The sequence below is a fragment of the Mytilus edulis genome, chromosome 4 (assembly GCF_963676685.1).
Source record: "Mytilus edulis chromosome 4, xbMytEdul2.2, whole genome shotgun sequence".
Taxonomy (NCBI): domain Eukaryota; kingdom Metazoa; phylum Mollusca; class Bivalvia; order Mytilida; family Mytilidae; genus Mytilus; species Mytilus edulis.
Window position 1 is genome coordinate 71810319 of NC_092347.1, and position 27106 is coordinate 71837424.

A 27106-nucleotide genomic window follows, 5' to 3' on the forward strand; every position below is an offset into this window, starting at 1 on the left:
CGACAAAAAGATGTTTTAACGTAATGTTTGTTATTACAGTTTACATATCTGACTTGAAAATTAAGTTTGTCGAAGCCTACGCTCATTTTTTTAGGCCTGAATCTTTGAATCATGATAATAAATTTGGTCAAATATTACAAATAGCTCTATGTTTGGCCTATTTGCGCTGTACATATTAATGATATAGAAATTTAGTCAAGTTATACAAAGAAGTTTCATGTATAGCTGATTTAAAACAAAAGCATTTTAGGAAGAATAAGAAAAAACTTGCATCTATTTATCCAACATATAGATGATATCCTCTCACTAAATAATTTTAACGTTTGGTGACTATGCTGACCCCTTTGAACTTGAAATAAAAGATACAACAAGTATTGTAAAGTCTGTCACATATCGTAAATTAGGATCATAAAATAGAAAATGAATGTCGGTTTAGAATTAACTTTAGGACAAAAAGGTAATTTCAGGATTCACAATTGTGATCTTTCTATTATTATGAGGCTAGTAACGTTCGAGCAGCGCCTGCATATGGTGTATACATATTTCTCCCGTTTGGTACAATATTCTACAGCTTACATTTCATATCACTTTTTTCTTGGTAGATAATTGCTGCTTACACTGACGGTATTAAACCAAGAGTTCCAAGTGGTGAAGCTGGTCGTCCGTTCTAAAATTTTACGGACGACTGCTATGGAATGTATGTTTCGCGGATGGCGACGGATATGTTTCAATAGTTGTTTCAATTATCTCGTCCTCTTTTCTTGATATGTAAACTACCCAATTATACTGAACAGATCACCTTATTTGTGCTTAATAACTGAAATTAGAAACCATAAAGTTGATATCAAGCGATATCCAATTCTCACTCGTTATAAAACCTTTGATTGTATAATAAAGAAAAAATATTGTAGAATAATGAAACAGTCAACAGCAGAGAACTAGTATGCCAAATACAAGCTATAGACATTTGTGATAAGACGTTTGGTGTATACTAAGTTTTACGTATTTTATGTTTTAACACTTAGCTGTTATCTCCTGGTATCTATGATGAGTTTATTTACAACTAGTGGGTAGATGCCACTGCTGGTGGAGATTTTTTTCCCCGAGGGTATCACAAGCTCAGTAGTCAGCACTTCTGTGTTGACTTGAGTTATCATTGATATGTTCATTGTAGTAAATTAACTGTTAACAAAACATAGAATTTTTGAAATACTAATGTTTTTTTACCTCAGGAATAGATTTTCTTAGCTGTATTTGGCAAAACTTTAAGAATTTTTGGTCCTCAATGCTCTTCAATTTCGTACAATATTCTAGAGCTTACATTTCATATCATTGTTTCTTGGTAGATAATTGCTGCTTACACTGACGGTATTAAACCAAGAGTTCCAAGTGGTGAAGCTGATCGTCCGTTCTAAAATTTTACGGATGACTGCTATGGAATGTATTGACTTTAGTTATCATTGAAATGTTCATATAGTAAATTAACTGTTAACAAAACTTTGAATTTTTGAAATACTAAGGCTTTTCTTACTCAGGAATAGATTTCCTTAGCTGTATTTGTCAAAACTTTAAGGAATTTGTGGTCCTCAATGCTCTTCAACTTCGTACTTTTTTTGGTCTTTGAAACATTTTTAGATTCGAGCGTCACTGTTGAGTCTTTTGTAGACGAAACGCGCGTCTGGCGTTATTATAAAGTTTTAATTCTGGTATCTATGATTAGTTTATTGACCTAATGTCAGATAAAAATGTATAAAGATCGATAACTCGAAAACTTTGTCCTCAGATAAAGACGTAGTAGATAATACTGATAGAAGTGTTTTAGCAGTATACATAATAGTACGCCTACCTCAGTAAGATGCGCTTCTTTTATGCTTGTATGTTTTCATTTTTCGTTGTTACGACAGGATTCCTTTTGGAAAGTAACTTTACATATAATGGCAACAATGGTGGTACAAGTAAACAGTTTTTGACGATAGCCGAATATTACGAAACAAAGAAGGATCAACAGCATGAACATGATGAACTTACTCACAAAATAGAACTAATGAGGCATGACAGTGATAAGACTTTAGCATTACTGACATCACAGATACAGAATAAGTTATCCTCCTTGGAACATGCAGTCAGCCAAATAAGTGAAATGAATGATAAAGGCAGCTGTGATAAAAAATATCATGACCTGCTTGCAAATTATACGGAATTGCAAACCCAATTTTACAGTTGCGTACAGAATACGCATCATTAGCCAATGACCAAATGGTAACACAAAATAAAATGAAGTCCTTAGAGGAAAGAATGAAGTTAATGGGAGAACTAAAAGCCGTGCAGCAGGTTCAAGATTTAACGAACCTCAAGAATAAAGTACACACAATTGAAAGCCAGACGCATTCACTTGCTGTTAATGAGCAGGCCAGAAGTCAGGACTTTTTAGCTTTGTATAATCACACAATCGAATTGGGTAAAAAGATATCTGTAAATAGCAAGCAAGGTAGGTTTGATAGCGGCATATGTGAGATTAGTTGTTATAAAAACAACTTATACTTTGTATTTTGCAATTTAAACCTTCTAGACAAAGTAAACTCGATATATTTTCAACATGGTGATAGTTGGGTAATGTCAAAAAGACAGTATCCCTGCAATGAGGAATTAAGTAATAGTGTTAAGTAATTTGTGGTAAGGAAATCCTACACTTGATAAATTACTAGTCATACACAGATTACAATCACTTAACTCCCAAATGTCACTACAAACACGAGCATAGTGAACAAATTGGGATATATACTAGTCAACAAAAGAAACGGTACAAGGCATTGTATTTTACATATATAATGAAATTGGATGCACTTAACTGAGGTAAATAATCGCCCTATTGGTTTTATTTTCTCATTGATTTAATTCAAAAATTGTATTTTCACCCCAAAATTTGAAATATCGGTATTATAACTTAAAATCTTTAATTTAAACATGGTCTGCCTAAAAAGTGTGAATGCTTTTGCAGATATTTGATAGTTTCATTCTCAATTTCGAAATTAAGTGTCGACTTATGTCATCCCTTTCCTCCAAATAGATCTGTGTTTAATAACTTGCTTTCCAATTAGGTCACATCCTTTTTATCATATGCATTTGCTTTGTAAATGAATGTTTTTCATTGGATAATTTTTGTTTTACTATATTTCATGACAAATTTTCTTTCAAACTTGTGTAACATTTCTTTTGTTGACTATGAAATGAATATCATAAGGCAGTTCCAAAGGAACATTACAGTAAAAAAAGGAAAATTAACATATGGAAACTCAGTGCAAAAAGGTCACTTTTGTCATAAACATATTACGATATTGCATTCTATATCTTATTCTTAAAAGAGGAGCAAAAGATATCAGAGGGACATTCAAACTCATAGATCAAAAATAAACTTACAAACGTGTGGTATAATCTAGAGAAGTTTTGAGTTAAACGAAATTATCCCGTATGCAGAGGAGAAATAAACAAGATGCAGAGATGGACTTTGTGTCCTTACTGTGGGCGTCAAAACTGCATGGATAGAGTGAAAGCCATCGATACAGCTTAAATATGTCGTACTATACTATATTATGATTAATAGTGTACATGTACACATCTTGATGAACTAATTTAGTATTTCGATTTAATAGTGTCATATTGTCATTTCAGTTGCATTTACCTCATGTGATACCGATAATAATTATGTGAGTGGATCTATAATAAAATTCGCAAATGTGAAATTTCAAGTTGGATTCAATAATAGTTCCGTTTTAACAGGCACTGGAAAATTCAAACCAAGTGTGAAAGGTCTTTATCAAATATCAGTGTCGATTGTATCAGCCACAATGGACGGCCAATTTGACATTTATAGAAATGGTAACATTATTTCTCATAACTTTATTTCACGAAGCGGTGTTTATCAAATGGCAACTGCTGTTTTGGTTCACTACTTAAGTATAAATGATACTGTTTGGGTTCAGTCATCAAGTAGTAACCTAGAAGTTGATTGGGAAGGTTCATGTTTAACCATTATAAAGATAAAGTAATGTGAATGGTTTGGAAACAATCAAATAATTGCCCTGAACAGCATTTCTGTTGTTTTTCATGTACTTAGTATTAAAAAAAAGTTCGTTAATCGTTCCAACACTTTTTTTCTTTTACTTTTTCTTGAATTCCTCAAAATTATATAAAGGATGTTACATTCACGGTCTATATGAAGACGTCATAATATACCGGTATACTATTCAATAACGAACTCAAATGTGAAGAGCATTGGCAAATTTTGATTCAGTGAGACATAATTCGTACAGGATCGTCAAAAGATACGATGGAAATTGGAGCGGCAACTGCCTTTATTTGACTTTTAATATTTTGACATTTTTCAATAATTTTTCAGTAATTTGGTACTAACATGAATTGTAACATATTTTTCTAAATATCTCGTTTATATTAGAAGAAATTATTTCGAAACTAAGTTTTCAAGTCCTTTTCAGCAAAGAAGACCTAAGATGATTTTGACAATTCTTTTATTGCCTGTTTTGATGATATAGTACTTAGAGAATGCATGTATTTGTACAACATTTGGCTTTTAATTGTTTCATTTCGAGTGTTTCAGTTGAGGTTAATTCCAGAAAAGCGCTCCAGAAGTTGCATATTAATAAATTGTGATTTTAATTTTCTAGCAATGGTCGGACGCCGCTGCTGGTGAACTGTTCCACGAGGGTATCATCAGTTATGTTGTTAGTGGTCGGGTATTGCGAATATTAATAACAAACTTTTTCAAAACTTTTAAAATTCACAGAAATTATTAAGAAACTAAGGTTATGATTCTCTAAGGCAAAAGTTGATCGAATGATTTTACCTATATTTCAAAGCCCTGTTTATTCTTATAGCTCCTCCCGTATTCAGATATTAATATATCTTTGGCTATCCTGATGACAGTAAATGCAGAAAAGTGCATCGGACGCAACAGATTAATCGAATGTATTTTTTTTAATATCGGGTCGATACGCTGATGGTAGACTGTAAGGCATGAGTTTCGTCAACTCATAAGTCTGTAATGTGGTGTTGGTTTTTTTTTAATAATATAGAACACTTTCGAAAACCTCCATTGATAAATATAATTATAATCTCTGAGGAAAAAAGAAACGCAAAAGGTGAAAACATTTATTTTACTTCAAATTCTCTAAATCATTGTAAATACAGAAATAAGCAGCATATTGTTTCGTTCAGACTTTTATATATTGGTAGCAGTTCTGTTCATTTATATATCAAAATTTAATCGATTTCTTCGTTTCTCAAGTAATCGAAATATTCAAGCAGAGACAATTCAAAAATTAAAAAAACCAACGCTATCGCATCTCATATGTTCATAACTTTTGATCATCTTCACTTTCTCCTTTTCGATTCTTAAAGATCATAAAATTTGGACATGGTTTGTCATACGATGTCATTGAGTTGACCACCAACAATTGGTGAGTTTTTCTGTTATAGTCAATAGCATTTGGGAAAAACAGACCATCATCTTCAGATAGTAATCTGCGATAATTATAACTTGAAATCGGATGTAAACTAAAATATAGCACAATCTATTTTCATTAGAGGTAAGATTACACCTGTGGTGACTTCCGTACATTGTTTCCTTTATTTTCAATATGTTTTGGTTATCATTTGATAGATTTAAAGTCATGATACATTTCGATTCCTCCACATAGTACAAAAAGCCATCAAAGTAGGTTATGCCCCAACACGCATATTCGGTTTTGATAGTTTTTACTACACTGTTACTAGATACGTTGATAAAGGAAATAACACAACTAGTGCCTCCGGTAACAGCAATAGTTTTGTCGTCAATTGAAGTAATTGCAAATGGCGATTCTGTCGAAATACTATCGATGCAATTTCCGTCTATTGTATATATCAACACGGCATCTTCTTGATCATTAGCAAAGGCAATATTCAAATTTGGCAGAAATAAGCAGCAGTGATAATATCCAGGTTTAAGATCTGTTTTTATATTCTGATATTCCAGATTAATCGCTTGGAATTCATCTCGAATTTGTTTATCAGTCTTGTTTGTCCACTGATTGCAACTGACCATGGTTGATGAGGGTGGTTTTTTTTCTTAGAGTCTGAAATTTATTGACTTTCACAGATCTACAAGAAAAAGAATGCTTGTGAAAATTTTGTCTAGAAAATAACAAAACAATTAAAGCATTCTGTGAATACTTACCAAAAATTGTTTTCACTAAACCTTTCACCGTGTGTTTGTTAGCAGTTATTTTTTTGACTGATTCCCAGTCCTGTATATGTTAGTCTCAGATACTCAGATACTCGTATGTTGCAAGAGAGAGCACCAGTATAGATTAAGTTCTAAGTCGGGAAGCGAATAATTGAATATAAGTGCACAATGTGAACAATTTTAAATGTAATCAAGTGGACCATACATATTCCTCTCATATCATGACAGGAACATTAAGTTAAATATTTAATATTGAAATTTAATATTACCAATATATATACGTGTTGTTGTTTGTTGAGCCTTAGCTAGGTAATGTTGAATAAAAAGGTTTTAATATTTGGCCATATGATGTGCCAAAAAATGATTCAGAAAAGAAAACAAGAGGCAGAAATTACCAAAGAGATTTTTATAAAAACTCACAAGTCGACGAAATCTGACAACGCCATAGCAAAATACGAAAACCGACCAAAATACAACAATCTACAAAACATATAGAAATTCGAAGACTGAACAACACGATAACTTACAAAAATCGTTGAGGATTTTAGGGTCTCGAAAGGGATCAGCAGATTCTGCTCAACATATGGCACCCATTTATTAACTAATAAATCACATAATAAGTCTTATCGGTGACGTCATAACTTGGAAAAAAGGTAGTGTTGTTACGACGATTGGATTCCAGATAATCTGTGATACAGTTTCTATATATGTTGGCGATTGCTTTTGTTGCAGTTGAGTGTTTCTTTTTGTTCCGTTGTTTGCCTATTGTAGTTGATGTGTTTCCCTCGGTTCTAAATCCGGATTTGTCATATATTACATTGATTTATGACTTTTGAACAGCGGTATAATACTGTTGCCATTCTTTATAAAGATATTCCATAACGATCATCGTACTCGTGATGGTGTCTGTACAACTTTCGAAGGGATCACTTCAACTTTACGTGCTAAACATTCACTAAAATGTGTTACATTAAGTGAGAAAACATCATCGTTATAGCAGAACGTAACGTTAAAGGATTATGTAGTTTCTTTTCATTCTTCCTAAGAAGAATGTACAAAGTATTACAGTTGTTCTAATATGAAAGCTGATACATGTCTTCCAAACGTTACAACTAATTATATAAGTGGTCAATAAAAACATCAAGCTTCTGAGAAGTTTTGTTTGAATTGGATTTGTATTATCAAAATATTAAGGTAGCAAAAAAAATAAATAACAAAAATACCGAGCTCTGAGGAAAATTCAAAACGGAAAGTCTCTATTTAATTATGGCAAAATCAAAATCTCAAACAGATCAAACAAATGGTATAACAACTGTCATATTCCAATACACAGTTAGAAAAAACGAAAATCTTAATTTTTAGACACCCTCTTCCCTTGCTTTCTGAAAAAAGGTTTACTGTTTGCGTGTTGTATGTGCATATGTATGGATAAAGCATCCTTCCAAAAATTTGATTTCCAATAGTTAAAATGCTTAAAAGGTAACAATGGCAACCAATTTGTTTTTTTTTGCATGCAAAAACGTGAGTGAAAATGTCAAAAATGTCCTCAAAATTTGGTCCAAAGTAGAATTTCATTCAATTTCAAAGTAAATTTTTCTGAAGCCATTGAAAATAATCTATCAAAAGATCAAATAAAATTCATATGCATTTAACCTCATTTTTCAACTAAAAAAAAATGAAAAGTTCGAGCGTAAAACATTTGTTGGAAAACACTATAATAATTCCTAGACACAAGGCCGGTACGGGTGTGAACAAAACGTACTATCAAACCAAATAAGGCCTATGTAAATGTAAAAAATAATAAAATAATGTTAATGTACATTTAAACGCAATTTGAAAGCAATAATATTGCACAATAACATATATTTGAGAAAAAAAATCTCCGAGACTAAAACTGTGTATTGGTGTCTTATTCCTTTTGTAAAACAAGAAATGTGTTCATTGGTTAATCTGTTTTATGAAAAGAAAAAAAGGAACAATTTCTTTTTAATCTTTTTTTAGTTTAAAATAGAAAATACTAGCGTCAAGTGTGTAGTAGTCAAATGTTTTATACCATAGCAAGAAGTTATTTTATGTACTCTGGCAAACCTTTGGATTTTTGTGGCTTCCAAAGGATTGCCAGAGTACATCTGATTCACATCACCCCTGGAGAAGGACGAATGAATTTTTTTATTTATTTCAAATTAAGAAATATATTTCCCTTATGAAAAGATCTGATTCATTAACCGGCTAAGTGACCCAGTGGCGGATGTAACTTTTCATAAGGGGGCTCGCTCCAGTCATGCTACAGTGATTTCCAATATAATCAACCAACGTTTTCAAAAAAAAAGGTTGGTCCGGGCCCCCCATCCCGTTGATCCGACTATGGCTTTTAACTACACTTTTTGTCCTTTCTGATTTATAAGCTGTGTATTTTTTGGATTTTCAAACACAATTTGACTTCGAGGATCTCTTCAGAGACATTTATTGTCGAATTGCGCATCTGGTTCCAAAATTTTTTACCGTTATTACTCCCCCTGTGTTGATACCTCTGCTGGTGGATTGTAAGTGATGGTAACATAAGCTCATTGGCCTGTACTTCTGTATAGGCATGAACATGCAAATATTGTGTTACTACATTTTGTTGTTATGAAATTATGGAATTTGTTTTGAATTAAGAAATAAATCTTCCATTGTAAAACAATGATTTCCTGCACGGCTTTGGTTATACTTGTCGGATTTGTTTTGTTGTTGTTGTTGTTGTTTTTGTTTTTATATATAAGCTTTTTTTGTTGTTGTTGATAACTTTGAGTCTTCAAATATGTTGGCATCAATGATCACTGAAGAGGCGTGTATTGTCAAAATGCGAATCTGGGGCAGCAAAAATGGTACCGTTAATGATATAACTCTGTCAAAATCTCCAATTTCTACAAACATTTGTAGTGTTTGCAAAAGATTAAATTGCATAAATCAGTGTTTTAGAATAGTAGTTCTAAAACATAAAATTATGACTGTGCCTTAAAAAAAGAAACTGAAGAAAAACATCATCGAAAACAATAATAAAACTGTGTGCCATTAACTTTTGTCACTGTTTTATTCGTGGTTTTAGTATGATACTAAGATAAGATAAATTTTATTTTCCAAATTAGGTCCCCAGGGGGGCATATACACATAACATATATGATTGATACAACATACAGTATTTTACATAACATTGTAAAATAAACTATTGAAATAGTCATACAGGTATTATTTGTTAAATGAAAAAGTATTCGAGAGTTGCTACTCCAGAGATGTGGCAAACCCCATTTATTTGTTTACTTTTTTTTCTCACTTGATTTTATAATATTTTGCTGAAAATGTATAAATATAAAATATAAAATATAAAATAAATGATTGTTTAGCTGCAACAGACACCAAGGGACGATGCTCTAGGATTGTGATCTTAAAAGCTCTAACAATCCTCCTCGTATCTGATGCTAAAAAGATACTAATTTTCAGAGAAGAGATTAAAAAGATAGAGACCGAAGCACAGGCTAATCAAAAGTAGTTTACATAGTAGATATATTCATAAGAAAATAAGCTTTCAAAAGAAAATGAAAGTGTACGTTTAATATATATATGTAATTTTATTGCAATGAATCATCGTAGAGTGATTGAAGCAGTTCACAACACACTGATTTGTATAATCAAATAAAAGCCCTTGATAAAACAATTATTTTTAAATTTCTATTTAAATCATATGTATACTCGGAAATCACTAATGCCCGCGTCACACTGTCCCGATTTTTGTATACGATGGACACCCGAATGCGAAAATTGTAAGTTCGTACGAAGTTGGTCCCGATCTCTTTAAAATACCAAAAAGTGACCGAAGCAAGTACGATGAATAACGAAGTCTATACGATGGTGCCGATATTATAAACGATAGCAAAAGATGGACATACGAAGGTTAACCGAAGACGTGTATTTAAGCTTCATATCTCTGCCGAAGCCTACACGATGGATCATGAAGGCTAACACGATGGATTACGATGATGGTGCGATGGCCATACGATGTCAAAAGATACCAACATAATTTCGACAACATATCGTTTCTGTACAAGTCTACCATGCATGGCGGGAAATCGATATTTTTGTCTAATTCTTATAAAACTTAGTTTATTATCCCCTCGCCTACTACATATAAGTTGCGTGTAGATAAAATTGTTATGGACACTCTAGAACCAAAATGCTCAAAACTTGGTATGGTGTTACTCGTTAAGAATATCTTAAGCGCTATTGACTTTCAAGTTCAAAGGTCAAGGTCACAGTGGCAGTTGTAATACAAGGCAATACCACCCTTGTGGACACTCAAAAACCAATATGCTTCAAAAGATTTTAACCACATTTTGGTATATTGTTCCTCCTTGTAATGATCTGACATTTTTTACGTTCAAGGCCAAAGGTCAAGGTCATGCAGATGGACTTATTTTTTCTCCTTGAAATAGAATAGTAAACAGGAAATTGGTTGCTAATTTTTTTACCTGCTGGTTCTTAAGATAATATTAAAGGTATTTCCAGTTACTGAATGTTTTGGTTGATTTCTAAAAAAATAGTTTATGTATCAAATATGCATATTCAATTTACCATTTTCTGCATGTGTCATATACAAATATAGTGTCCATATTTGTCCCCAATATGTTACATACGAGGGGATGTCACGCTCGGCATTGCCTTGTTTGAACTGTAAAATGTGTGCATAAGTCTGAACAATCACCCATAATTATGCCCATGTTTACTGATCTGTCTTAAAGGTAAGGAAATGGGTTCGTTGATCCCTTTTATTCAAAAAGAGCTGGTTCCAGGAGAATATCACAATAATATAGACAAAAGGAAGGATGGGGGAAAGCAACAAATGCGGCAAAAAATGACATATAGAAAACAAAATGGTTATGGAGTAAACATTCGTGTGACAACAACTCAGACGATACATAAAAAATCAGAATAATGAAGAAAAAGTTGGTTTTCCTGTATACGTGTACCTGCAGTGTTGGTGTACGAGGCGCGTTTATGATTTTCATTATGTTTACTTGATATGAAAAATTGACAAAAAATAATATTTTACTTGTAAAAGTAAATCCTAAGCCTGTAATAGCTGCTCTTCTTGTTCCATTTGAATTAATAGAAACAACGCTGTCGCCTTTCTTGTTCTCGTAGAATCATATGATATGAGCTCCATGTTTTGTGAACGTTTTTCTTAACTGTCGTATTAGACTGACCAGTGCATATCGCGCATGGTACTTAAAATGTATTTTTGCGCGAAAATTAAAATTGAGAATGGAAATGGGGAATGTGTCAAAAAGACAACAACCCGACCAAATAAAAAACAACAGCAGAGGGTCACCAACAGGTCTTCAATGTAGAGAGAAATTCCCGCACCCGGAGGCGTCCTTCAGCTGGCCCCTAAACAAATATATACTAGTCCAGTGATAATGAACGCCATACTAATTTCCAAATTGTACACAAGAAACTAAAATTAAAATAATACAAGACTAACAAAGGCCAGAGGCTCCTGACTTTGGACAGGCGCAAAAATGCGGCGGGGTTAAACATATTTGTGAGATCTCAACCCTTCCCCTATACCTCTAACCAATGTAGAAAAGTAAACGCATAACAATACGCACATTAAAATTCAGTTCAAGAGAAGTCCGTGTCTGATGTCAGAAGATGTAACCAAAGAAAATAAACAAAATGACAATAATACATAAATAACAACAGACTACTACTAGCAGTTAACTGACATGCCAGCTCCAGACTTCAATTAAACTGACTGAAAGATTATGATTTCATCATATGAACATCAGGCACAATCCTTCCCGTTAGGGGTTTAGTATCATACCATCATAACATATATATGAAGAACATAACCCGTGTCATGCCAACAACTGTTTTTAGAATAAATGTGTTTAGTTCCGATGCAAAGACCTTATCAGTGACTCAATATTAACACCAAAATATGCAATCTTTAATGACTTGACAACAGTATCGTAATTATATCCCTTCTTAATAAGTCTATTCAAAGGTTTTGTAAGTTTCTGAGGTGAATACTGACACCTTTGTGCTTTATAAAGAATATTTCCATAAAAAATTGGATGTGAAATACCTGAACGTATTAGAAGTCTGCATGTTGAGCTATATTTACGAATGATGTCTTTATACCGATGATAAAATTTAGTAAATGTTTTGACTAGTTTGTGATATCGAAAACCCTGGTGTAATAATTTTTCAGTAATACATAAATTTCTCTCGTTAAAATCTAAAACATTGTTACATACACGAGCGAATCGTACAAGTTGAGATATATAAACACCGTAAGATGGTGACAAGGGAATGTCACCATCTAAAAACGGATAATTAACGATAGGAAATGAAAAATCATCCCTTTTATCATAAATTTTAGTATTCAGCTTTCCATTAGTGATATAGATATCAAGATCGAGAAAAGGGCAGTGGTCATTGTTAGTATTAGCTTTATTTAAAGTAAGTTCAACAGGATAAATTTCATTAATATACACACTGAAGTCGTCATTATTGAGAGCCAAAATATCATCCAAATATCCAAAAGTATTATTAAATTTGTTTATCAGATGTTGTTTCGATGGGTCTTTGCTTATTTCTGTCATAAATTGTAACTCATAACAATACAAAAACAGGTCTGCAATAAGTGGTGCACAGTTAGTCCCCATTGGAATTCCGACAATCTGACGATATACGGAATCCCTAAAGCGAACAAAAGTGTTATCTAGTAAAAAAACAAGGGCATATATAGTATCAAAGCATGTCCAATTAACATAGTTTTTTGTTTATTGCTACTAAAAAATGACCTAAAAGAGTTTGAACATATATATTCACATTCTGATTTTTTGAATGCCCATTTAATTAGGTGTGTGAATTTTTTCTTAATGAGAATGTGAGGCAATGTGGTATACAGGGTAGAAAAATTACTTACATTTAGCTGGATTTATTGCCGTCGTAGTTCCATCTTGTCGCTTTCGTACTTTTATTCGATGGCAACACGACGGGATTACGAGGTCTTCACGAAGTCGTGTTGCCATCGTAAGACCTTCGGGTATCTTCGTGATTCATTCGTGTAGACATCGTAATGTCAAAACTGCCCGATGGAAACGATGGAAACACGAATGCAATACGATGTGCAAAGATGCATTCCCGGTGACATTACGATGGTGAGGATGGTGAAACGAACTCAATACGAACCCTCAACATCGGACGCACCTTCGGGGATTTTTTAACATGTTAAAAAATTTAGAACCCTTCCCGAAGTTGTCCCCGAAGGCTAGAAAAATTGGCCGATGGTTCTACGATGGTTAAAGATGGCACTACGAATAGCCCGATCTGGATACGATCAGTCCCGATATTGAAAATTTCCATAATCGTGTTGCCATCGGCGTAAAAATCGGGACAGTGTGACGCGGGCATTACCATACTTGTTTGTGATGAGATGTATACTACTGCAAATGTCAGTTACCTTGCAAATGTATTGATGATCGCATCTGTCTGTGACCTTGTAAATGCACATACATAAATAAAAATAGATTGTTTATTATTCGGTGCATGAACTTTAAGTGAACGCCTGTCACAGTTTTCTGCCAAACCTTGTATTAAAGTATATGTGAAAAAAACATCTTTAATCGAATATGTGCAAGTCTATTCGGAGAAAGTGACAAAAGAGCTACGATTTAAACAAAAGAACTATTCTTTTTGTTCCAAGAATTAACAAAAGCGGAGTTTTGATAGAACAGTTCCTTATAAGCAGTCACTATGCCCCAAAAGTAGATCAAAAACTTTGTTGATGTATTGTAAAATTGTTTGATAATTTAATTTTAATTGAATTCGCATTCATGTGACCTTTTGGTTTAACCCCTAAGTTAGATATGGGCTACGCATGTACTACTAGCGAGTGTTCAGCTATCAAAGAAGTTGAAAAGTGAAACAAGGGACCGTGAACCATTTCATTGACAGGTTCGAGCCACAAAAAAACTTGATTATAGAGGTAAAAACGATGATTAAAATATTGTTTAACCTAGTAAATAAAATCAAACACACCAAGAAACCCAAATGCACGTGGTTGCTATCTTTTTATATTACATGTATGTCTATTTGTTTTGTTCTCACATAGTTGTCAGTATAATCCACCATTTTCTACATAACGAAATTCTTTTACCAAGTCAGGAATATGACAGTTGTTTTCAATTCGTTTGATGTGTTTCAGCTTTCGATTTTGCCATTTGATGAGGGAATTTCCGTTTTAGATTTTCAATGGAGTTCGTTTTTTTTTTTTATTAATACAGGGGATGACCTTTAGGGTGTATTGTTGCGAGAGAGATTTTCATTACGCAACTTTCGTGTTTGACTGGTAACCGATCTATAATCTATAGATACGAGGACATCATCGAGTGCAAATTAACATTCCTTATCTTTTGTTATAAATTCATTTCTTCAATGAATACTCATAAAGTATTTTTTTTAGAAAATACATTAATAATATGAAAATGTTTTTTATATACGTCTGAGCCAGTGCCAACTCTACAACAGATTTATCCATCGGATCACCAGCAGTGATGATGATACATGGCTGTGTATATTATGTATATACAACTCGTCTAAACATCAACCCAACAATGTTAGATCTGTAAGTTTGCTTTCGCAAATTTTTTGTTCCGCCCTCGCCGGGAGTCGAACTCATGCTACTGAGCTATTGTGACACCAAATCGCCTGCACTGTAGCCGTCCCGCTAAATCACACGACCACCTTGGCTTCATAAAAATGAAGCTTTCGGTGGCCGGGTGTTACCTTTCCACGTCAATTTTAATCTAGCGTCGTACTACAGCACATGATATATAAGGCATGAAGATGTTATTCTTACAGATCAGCTAAATTATCTATGTTAAAGGATCCTACAAATTACTGATGTAAGATACAGTCACAGAAAATAATTATATACTCGTCTAAACATCAACCCAACAATGTTAGACCTGTAAATTTGCTTTGCTTTGCTTCATGCATTATAATTTCAATAGGAGTTCGTCCAACACACGCAATTCGCACATAATGATATTGCACAAATATAAGGTAACAATAAATTCAAATATGATCATTGTTTTGTTACGCCACATTAGGTATTATGAAAATAATCCAAATCATCCTCAGATCAAACAAGACTTTCACGAACTCTTCATTGATTGGATAACAATAAGAGTAAACATTCACACAGTCATAACAAATAAATGGTCACGACTTCTGATCAGCTTGATTTGCTGGCTTAACCTTCTTGAAGATCATAAAATATGGCTTTAGTTCGTCATCATCTGATAATAAGTTTACTGTCATAAATCGTTTTGTTTTTCTGTCATAATCAATAGCACTCGGATAAATAAGCCCGTCATCTTTGCCTAATAACTTGCGACAATTGTCATATGAACATGTATAACATGCCTGGGCAGATACTAATATCACCTGACGTAATTCTGTGTTAACGACATAAACATGTCCGTCTTCATCCATTGTACACTGTCCTTGGTCTTTTATTACATCAGGCTCGTATATCTGGTATACTTTCTCTGCAGATTCTTTATCAGGATTTATCTTTAAAACCAAGACATCTGCATTTTCATTTGAGGTATAGCACAGTCTGTTACCAAATGAGGTGAGATGGGACTTGCAATGACTGTTGTAGTGTTTACCATTCAAATAGTTTAACATTTTTTGGTTGCCATTCGATAGATTTAAAGCAAAAATACATTTCCATTCAACCACAAAGTATAGGTAGCCATCATAGTATGTTATGCCCCAGCACCCAGTCTCTTCAGTTTTTATAGTTTTTACAACACTGTTACTAGAAAAACTGATTATGGAAATAAGACGAGTGCTGCCTCCAGTTACAGCAATAGTTTCATCGTCGATGGAAGTAATGGCAAATGGCGTTTCTATCGAAATACTTGCGCTGAGAGTTCCATCTATCTTATAAATCACCACAACATCATCCATATGATTAGCAAATGCAATATCAGAGTTTGGCAGAAACAAGCAGCAGGTATAATTTCCAGGTTTAATATCTACTTTTATGTTCTGATACTCAAGTTTGATGGACTTGAATTCTTCTCGGATTTCTGTACTTGTCTTGTTTTCCCATTGATTGCAAGGTTCCATGGTGTAGCAGTTTCTGCTTGCATCAAAACTGAATTTTCGTCTGTAGATCTACAATAAAAAGAATGCTTTTAATTGTTAAGTTTAAAAAATGGACGCGTTTTTAAGCAATTTTATTAAAACTAACCCTCAAATATTCAGACTAAACCATTTCTCTGTATGGCTGTTTGAATTTGTTTTTGAAGTCTCATGTAAGTCAACGAATGATTGCACAATTTAACAATTTTTTATGCAGTTTATTTATAACTTTATCGTACGTTCCTAGAAACCGATGAATTATATAGTTTTATTTTCGAGCATTTGCTATTTTTTTTGGTGTCATACTGTGATGCTTAATACAGAGTTAGGCAGTACCTCGTTTATAGGTTTTATGTCTAGACAAAGAAGAAATTGTGTGAGGTTCAAGTTATTTTGTAGTTCCCTTAATGAAGGAACTCAAATTTAGGAGAGTTTGGTAATGATATTTTTTTTCTGATATACAGAAGAACCAATGAATTATGAACATACGTTTATTTATTTTCCTTCAAACCTAAAAATGTAAACCGAGTGTTCATAAATAACCTTGTTTATATCTTAGTATGTGTCTATTCGTGCAGCAACACCTATTAAAAATAAGATAATGTTTAAAATATCTACCCATTTGTAACTTCGTCCTTTGGTCTTTGGATAGATTTATAATTTGCAATTATACCACATCCTTTATTTTAATATATAAAGAATACAGAATACTAATGAATAGGCCATGTTTTTTCAAGACAAAAGCAGTACATTAACCTAACATTGTCGTAAATCAAAAAATTTCAACATTTGAGCAATATTTATCCAAAATATATAGTTTCAAACGTCTCGTATTTCATAAAATTACGCTTTTTCAGAGAAAAGGATATTTCTACTCATATTAAAATAATAAAGAGTTAACGTACTAAGTACAATAGTTATTATATTTCTAATATCAAATCATCTGTATGATAAATCAGTGTGCTTTCATGCATTGTTAATTCCATTACAACATACACTATATAATATATACCTTCAATTCAACAGTAGCTCAGTTTTGATATCTCGAAATAACCAATTCTGAACTTATTTGGATTTTACAAATATATTCGCTTTGAGCATCACCGAAGGGACACTTATTGTCGAAATGCGCATCTGGCGCAGAAAAAAAATGTTACTTTTATTGCAATTATTCGTCTGTGTTATTCTAAAAATCACTTACCGGCTGTGTCTGTGTTGATGTTTGATACTATTGTAACCGTCTATATGACATATGATCCTAAAGATGTGTGACCTTGTAACTATACTTATATATATAAATAAATTTTGATGGTTTAGCTTAGTCTGATACTCATCTGCGCAGGCGTGTGTACAGATGAACTTTGTGTAAACTCCCTTCATAGATGTATTTTCATTTAAAAAGTGTTGAAGAAAGTATTTCTTTATCTTTAAATTAAAAATATTTCAAAGTTAACACGCTGACAAGTTATTAATTAATCTAAATGGATTTTTTAGTATGATGTTGTTCAGGAATCAATTCATCAGAGTGTCCTAGTACATATAACTAGTATATTGTGATTGTCCGTGACCTCCAGTATATATAGCTATTGTTTATATGAAAAATGATATTGCGGTTGGGGCATCCGTGTACTGGGGACACATTCTTGGATTTTTTTTAGTTGTAAGTTTCGGAGAAAATATATAATATGGCGACATTTAGGGAAGTGAGCCATTAACCCAGAAAAGAAATTCAGAAGCCATTATACGATGCTCATAATAATTTCGATATTCACAAAACTTTGCACAACAAGGAAACGTATACCATAACTAAACATGTCCTTGAAAAGTCATGAAATCATCGTCGGTTCTTATCTATAATCGATTCATACAAGTTGGTTCCATAAACTTATACTTTTCTGTGGATAACGGACATTATGAATTTAGTAAGTAAACTAAAAGGAAAATTACTCATTTATATGGAATTTGGATCTGAAAATTTACGATTAGTTGAATTCCTTAAAAAGACAATTAATGGATAACGGTTTGCAAAACGGGTGGTTTATATGTGCGGCATTTTTTTTAGTGATGCTGCGTAATGTTGAAAATTAAACAACTCAACTTTAAAGTTTTTAAACCAAAATAGATATGTTTTACCTGAGTGGGCTCATTTGTGTGACTTACAAAAAGACCAAATAGCATAAGGTCAGGTGAAAAGTAGTATTATATCTTGGTGGGTCAAGGGTGATAGATTTTATCGAAAGGTAATACACAATGGTTCAGAGGGTACATGCAAGTTCCATCATCTAAAAGTGATGTAACCTTATGCTAAAACTAGGTGAACAAGAAGGTTTAAGACTTTTTGTGCTGACATGAATTATCATTGATATTGTTTTATTCATAAATTAACTGTTTACAAAATTTTGAATTTTTTGAAATACTAAGGCTTTTCTACATCAGGCATAGATTACCTTAGCTGTATTTGGCAACGCTTTTCGGAATTTTGGATCTCAATGCTCTTCAACTTCGTACTTTATTTGGCATTTTTAACTTTTTTGGATTCGAGCGTCACTGATGAGTCTTTTGTATCTACGAAACGCGCGTCTGGCGTATATATAAAATTTAGTCCTGGTATCTTTGATGAGTTTATTTATATTACCTACTAAAAGGTATAAATTCCATAACGGTTATACCGATGTGATCTTGGTTACATAGAATATAAACGGACCTTACTTTATGATAAACAAAAGCCTTTCCAAGCCGAGCAAACAAAAATTGCAAGACCCGAAATATTTTCAAAGCACATAAAAGGACAAAAAAAGTGTCACATGATAACTGATTTTATTTTGATTATGGTATTTTTGTCCTTACATTAAAAAAGATCAAGGGGTGGGAAAATTCATATGTACCGGCATGTTACATTCTCTGAAAGTTGATGAAGGCTGAATAAATCGGTCATTTTAAATGTAAAAAGGTGATATTTACTCATATCCCCTGTTTATATAAATTGAAAGATTAACTGGGATATTACACTCCACTGTAATAAAAAGATTTGTATTCTTCTAAAACATATTTCACCAAGCGGGAAACAGATATTCTCCGTTTGCAAACAAACCTCTTCATTCCCTAAAAGTATACAATTTTATATAACATTAGATATAAGAACAATTCTATTTTAGACCAACACGAAGGTCACTACACCTGCTTACACAATTGTCCGTACATTTTTTATTGCACGCAAAAGTTCGCTCTCTCCTTTTTCCAATCCGATCACTTGCTATCCTAAGTTCAATTTATATCATCTATCTTATGTTCATACAGCCATGTTTGTGGCTAGAGTGACAAGCGTCAACAGTTGATTACTTACATTGAAGATAGATTTACCTCTGTTGATATTTTACTATTCAGATATCCTAGAAATCAAATAATATCCATTTTGATGTATAAAATGCACGTTAAATTGTCACAAATTGGGCTTCAGTTACACTTTAAGTAAACATTTTGGAAACCTGAAACCTATAATAAATTTCGACTTAACAAAATTCAACGAGCATACAGAAATAACTTGTAGATCAGACGAAACAACATTTTTACATGGAACTATGTTTAATTAAAACAGAACTATAACTGTAAAATTAGGAAGTCGCTGTCATTAGATATAACCTAATCAAAACACAAAAACTGATATTTTACAGGGTTGTTTTATTCAACTATTGGCCTTTACAGCAGTAGGAGGGTTCATACTTGATAGTAACAACAACGGGGGAACTGTAGCAGGGGCGAATGGTCAATGTGTGACTCTTATGGAATTCCATAGCACTATAAAGCAATTACAACGAGAAAATGATGACTTGCGACATGAAATGGGTCAATATCGAATCGAGTCCGATAAAGCACTTGCTGTACTGACTTCTCAGTTGCAGATAAAATTCAAGAAACTTGAAAAAACCTTGACCACGGCTAATGACACAGCAGAAATGTATGAGTCGACAGAGAACAAGTACTCCGAACTAGCCAAAAATCATACAAATTTACAGACTGAATTTTCAGGCTTAAAAAGGATTACGTATTGTTAGAAAACGAACTGTCACAGACAAATTCCAAAATGGTGTCTTTGGAAAGTAAAGTAGACACACTTAAAGACATTAAAGCTGTACAGCAACTGCAAGATTTGACTTCTTTGAGGCAAAAAATTCAAACAATAGAGACAAAGACGCATTCATTGGAAGTCAATGAACAAGCCAGAGGTCAGGACTTTTTAGCCTTGTATAACCAGACCGTTGATATAAAAGTAAACGGAAAAAATCGTTTCCTTCAAATCGAACAGAATATTTCCGATATTCGTGAAACAGGTATCATTATTTTTTTCCTGTACGTGAGAAGCTAAAGGTTTATAGCAGAACATAATATATATATGTTACGTCAAAATTTTTATGTATAGATAATACTTTTTTGAAATTTGAAATTGATTTGAAAAATTATTAATTTCAAATGAGGAGATGTGATAGGATTGCCAATGAGACAATCATCAATAGAATAGATCGACGAAGTGTAAAGATGCAATCATTTACATGTTACCTAACGACCTTCAACAATGAGTAAACCATTACCGTGTAGTAAGATGTAAGAGGCCCTGTATAACAAAATGTGAAATAATTCAAAAGAGAAAAACGAACAGCATGATTTGAATTACAACAATAGACAAAAAATGATTACGAAGAACTATTGACAACCACTGAATTACCGGCTATTGGTTTGAGAAATGCACATAAATATATGGAAGGGTTAATCATGTGCGTTTAACTCTTTAGTATCAATTATTCATTAGTTGTTATTGTCTTTGAACTAGCTTTCGGTAAATATGGATATTTTAAGATCAGTACTTTGTGTTTATTTTTTTATGTTAAATGTTGTGATGCTTCAAGCCGATCTGATTAGTCAAGCGATTTCCAACTGATTTTTTTACAGTGTTGTGCTGTTAAACCACTATCTCAGGTCGAAGGAGTGGTTGCGTATAAACATGTTTAATTTCCATATTCTTCATGATCCTGTTCCAAGACAATATCATGCATTTAAGTGGCTGTCGTTATTAGCTGTCCGTCATATTTATTTATTTTGTTTATTGTTTTGTCATGAATTTGGTTTATTTTCGTTTGGATTGTTTAACATTTTGTCATGTCAGGGCTTTATATAGCTGACTAAAATGTATGGGTTTTGTAATGAAAACAGTCAAACGTGATTTGGCAAAAATGTATTAAAAGTTCAAGTTATATCATCTTGTAATTTCTTTTGTAGTTGCAATTACCGCTTGTACACAGAAAAGTGTAATTTATGACGCTGGGTCAATCATAAAATTTCCTTTGATGCGAACTCATATCGGAATTAATGACTTATCTGCATTTCAAAGCGGTGGAAAATTTAGATGCATAATGGAAGGACTTTATCATCTTACGGTGTCAATTTTATCGCTCACAGTTCGTGGAAAATTTGACATTTACCATAATGGAAGAAGTGTGTATCATACGTATATCTCCGATGATGGCCCCTATGAAATGGGTACAGTCGTGGTAGCTGTTTATCTGAAAATGAATGACACTGTTTGGGTTCAATCGGCAATTAATAGTCTTAATGTAGACTTCGAAGGATCATGCTTTACTATCATAAAAGTTAAATAAAGCTTTTCCTTACATTGTATTTAATGTTTTGCTTTTCTATTTAAATTGTTTAGTAGATAAAATACTAACTAAGATGGTAGCTCTGGAAAATAATTTGATTCTGAAAGGATACGGAACACTCGTGTTGGCTTAAGGGAATACAATACAGTTACATATTAAGAACGTATTTATTGTACGTTATGAATTGTTCCCTGAAGTGATATACCCTTTACCATCGCCGAAAATGTGTTGATATCGGTTTGCTTGTAAAACGATTTATCGTGATATAATATCAATGAAGAATAAAAACATTAAGTTAAACACATTCATTATAAACATTTAATTTCTTATTCACATTTCCTGTTGGTATTTCATTTTCCAGTTGATCTGCGTATTGTTCTATTGCACCCTTAACCTTTCTGGAGCAATTTTTTTTAATTTTCTGTATAGGCAGTGGTTTGCTCTTGTGTCGTGTTCTCTTTGGTCTTTTGTGGAAGGTATTTATTTGATTTCGTCCTGCAAATACTATATGCAATGCAATTTTAGATAGGGATCAAATTTCCTAGGACATAAAAAGCCAGTCAAAATAATTGATCTGATTTTCGAACCGAAGTTAAAGACATTGCTGATAAAAACCTTTGGCCTTTGATATAGATTTTATAGAAATATAGCAAGAATGAAATGTGTAGTGGGGGAACGACGATAAGACAAGGCAGTGTCTGCGCGTACCCGCATGTGGGTACGAATAGTCAAATTGACATTCGTAGGCTACGCGTACCCACATCCGGTTTTATAATAAAATGCAATCAAATCGGGAATTAAACGTGAAATATATACAGAAATTATCGATAATATGGGGATTTCGAGTAGAACGAGTGAAGGGTACATGACAAATAACATTGATGGAGAATTTTGAAATCTTTAAGTTGCTTCCACGCCTCAGAGGCAAAATATTTTTTGATGCGCTGAAGGTTTACATTTTCGTCAAACATTTTGTTATTTATTAATGAAGCTTTCATAGAAGATTATTGGCATCGGCCTTTGTTTTTCAGAAATAATGTATTAGGCCTTCATTTTTCCAGTCGAACTTGTTTAGAATTTTTTGCCTCCGTGAATACAGGAAATAATTATTCTGTAAAACTTTATTTCCTCTTTATTTTTTTGTGTTTCCAGTTCTTTTCTCTGTAGCTGCACTCTGAGTTTGTTTTTATATACAATTGTATAAAATTAATCGACTGATACTTTTGAACAATATCACTCTTTTCCCATTTTAAGAATATTTATTAACCGAGAAAAACTGCATGTTCGCTTACATATATATAAATGTTTACAAAACTTCTAAGTAGTTGATCAAATTTATTCACTAATTGCGATAATTTCTGTATATATTTTACGTTTAATTCCCGATCCAATGGCAATTTATTATAAAACCGGATGAGGGTACGCGTAGCCTACGAACGGCAATTTTGCTATTCGTACCCGCATGCGGGTACGCACAGACAACTGAATGTGACTATCATGTTTCACTATTTATGTTTCCATAGTTACAGTTGCCAATAGAAACAATGAAAATAAACACATTTTCATTTTGTTTATTTTCTTTGGTTACATCTTCTGACATCAGACTCGGACTTCTCTTGAACTTAATTTTAATGTGCGTATTGTTATGCGTTTACTTTTATGGGCGTCAAGTTGGTTACCTATTCCCTATTCCCTATTCGTTACCTATTCCCTATTCCCTATTCGTTGCCTATTCGTTACCTATTCCCTATTCCCTATTCGTTACCTATTCGTTACCTATTCCCTATTCCCTATTCGTTACCTATTCGTTACCTATTCCCTATTCCCTATTCGTTACCTATTCGTTACCTATTCCCTATTCCCTATTCGTTACCTATTCGTTACCTATTCCCTATTCCCTATTCGTTACCTATTCGTTACTTATTTGATTTTTAATATCCTTCCCCCTTTTTAATTATGGCATGGTATAGTTTAATATGGCTGCCGTTACCATGGAAACGGCACAATTGTGAAAAAAATGAGTTTTTGGTTTTTGGTGAACTGTTTGGATATGCTTCAACTTAGAATCATCATATTTTAAAACAATGTAGGTGCCCACTATATTCAGGTGTTGGATGATTTTGGCGATCATTGGAACTACTATGTTGCCATGGAAACTACACCAAAATTTTCAAAATTCTAAAAATGCTCAAAACTTCATGAAACTTCACAGTTATGATGAGCAACATTGGAGTTGGAATTTCCAAAATAGGTCTTGTTACCATGGAAACAATGCAAAAAGGTCAAAAATTTCAAAAATAAGAATTTTCCGCAAACTGGATGAAACTTTACAGGAATGGTAACTGGCATAGGCAGAGTTGGATTTTGAAGTTAGAATTTTCAAAATGGCCGCCGTAACCATGGAAACAGCAAAAATATCAAAAATTCAAAATGTTCAAACTTAATGAAACTTTGCAAAAATGTTACTAGACATCTGTAGATGCTCTCTTTGACTTTGGAATTGTCAAAATGGCTGCCGCTCACCTGGTAATAGGGGGAAGGGGTGCCTTCCGTTATTGCTAGCAATTACAAATCTAGTTGTTAATAGTCTTACATATGGTAATAGTTCTGAATTGGTTGAGGTAAAATGATCTTTTTATGACCTATTTATATGTGTTTGTGCTCAACCGATCCTTTTACTTCATGTTCGATACGCATTTGTTCCTTACTTGTTTTTTATACGTTCTACCTTTTAACTGCTTTATGTCCGTATGTTTGAAGATGGATCTTGGTTCGACGGGATGAAATCACCGTGTTAGCGCTTGCGTAAAAACGAAGATGTGGTATGATTGCCAATGAGACAACACTCCACATTAGACCAAAATGACACAGAAATTATCAACTATAGTTCACTGTACGGCCTTCAACAATCAGCATAGCCCAAACCGTGTAGTCACCTATAAAAGGCCCAGACATGACAACCTCATACAATTCAAACAACAAAACTGACGGCCGTATTTCATATACAAAAAAATAAACGGAAATATGTAACACAAAAACAAACGATAACTACTTAATTTCAGGCTCTTGTCTAGGGACAGGCACATACTTACATAATGTGGTAGAGTTAAACATGTAAGCAGGGTGTACATCGTTTCGGAGCATGCTATTACCTTGTTTAATTCGTTCCATCACTCGCTTATAATTCGCTTATAATACGTGTATCTTACGTTGCACCTTTTAAAACATAATTTTCAATTGTTTTGTTGTCTCTGGTGGAAGATTTGGGCTCTTAGAGGTGATATAACTCTATAAGTGCATTTGTATCCGTTCCAGCGGTCGGATAATACCCTGTTAAATATTCGTTACTAATTCGCTTTTAAAAAGTTTGTTGTACGTTGCACCTTTTAGAAAAGGATTTCCAATTGTGTTCATATCTCTGGTGGTAATAATGTGTTCTTATAGATGAAATACCCCTTGAAGCGCATATGTACTCGTTCTAGCGATCGGTTAATACCCTGTTACCTATTCGTTACCTATTCATTACCTATTCACTTATAGTACGTTTGTTGTACGTTGCACCTTTTAGAAAAGGATTTTCAATTACTTATTCGCTTTTAATGCGCGGGGTATACGGTGCACCTTGAAATAAATAGTTTTTTAATTGTGTTCAGGTCTCTGGTGGTAAGAATGTGTTCTTAGAGATGAAATTACCCTATTAGCGCGCATGTACCCGTTCCAGCGCTCGGTTAATACCCTGTTACCTATTCGTTACCTATTCGTTACCTATTCGCTTATAATACATTTTTTTATACGTTGCACCTGTTAGAAAAGGATTTTCAATTATGTCCAGGTCTCAGACGGTAACAATGTGTTCTTAGAGATGAAATGACCCCATTAGAGCGCATGTACCCGTTCCAGCGCTCGGTAAATAACCTGTTACCTATTCGTTATCTATTCGCTTTTAATGCGCGGGGTATACGGTGCACCTTGAAATAAATCGTTTTTTAATTGTGTTCAGGTCTCTGGTGGTAAGAATGTGTTCTTAGTGATGAAATTACCCTATTAGCGCGCATGTACCCGTTCCAGGGCTCGGTTAATACCCTGTAACCTATTCGTTACCTATTCGTTACCTATTCGCTTATAATACATTTTTTTATACGTTGCACCTGTTAGAAAAGGATTTTCAATTATGTCCAGGTCTCAGACGGTAACAATGTGTTCTTAGAGATGGAATGACCCCATTAGAGCGCATGTACCCGTTCCAGCGCTCGGTAAATAACCTGTTACCTATTCGTTACCTATTCGCTTTTAATGCGCGGGGTATACGCTGCAACTTGAAATAAATCGTGTTTTAATTGTGTTCATGTCTGGTGGTAACAATGTGTTGTTAGAGATGAAATGACCCCATTTGAGCGCATGTACCCCCGTTCCAGCGCTCGGTAAATAACCTGTTACCTATTCGTTACTTATTCGCTTTTAATGCGCGGGGTATACGGTGCACCTTGAAATAAATCGTTTTTTAATTGTGTTCAGGTCTCTGGTGGTAAGAATGTGTTCTTAGAGATGAAATTACCCTATTAGCGCGCATGTACCCGTTCCAGCGCTCGGTTAATACCCTGTTACCTATTCGTTACCTATTCGTTACCTATTCGCTTATAATACATTTTTTTATACGTTTCACCTGTTACCTAAGGATTTTCAATTATGTCCAGGTCTCAGGTGGTAACAATGTGTTCTTAGAGATGAAATTACCCTATTAGCGCTCATGTACCCGTTCCAGTGCTCGGTAAATAATCTTGTTACCTATTCGTTACCTATTCGCTTTTAAAGCGCGGGGTATACGCTGCAACTTGAAATAAATCGTGTTTTAATTGTGTTCATGTCTGGTGGTAACAATGTGTTCTTAGAGATGAATGACCCCATTAGAGCGCATGTACCCGTTCCAGCGCTCGGTAAATAACCTTTTACCTATTCGTTACTTATTCGCTTTTAATGCGCGGGGTATACGGTGCACCTTGAAATAAATCGT

At 33.6% G+C, this 27106-nt stretch overlaps 1 protein-coding gene across 1 annotated transcript; it reads right to left on the reverse strand.

Annotated features, from left to right (window-relative positions):
- Positions 1-5583: 5583 nt before the first annotated feature.
- LOC139520406 (uncharacterized) lies at positions 5584-17703 on the reverse strand. Its single transcript, XM_071312999.1, has 3 exons — positions 17646-17703; positions 13703-16477; positions 5584-6156 (listed from the first exon to the last, which is right to left on the reverse strand). Exon 2 carries the CDS (start codon positions 16427-16429, stop codon positions 15512-15514), a length of 918 nt encoding a protein of 305 aa, XP_071169100.1. The 5' UTR covers positions 16430-16477; positions 17646-17703; the 3' UTR covers positions 5584-6156; positions 13703-15511.
- Between the last annotated feature and the right edge of the window lie 9403 nt (positions 17704-27106).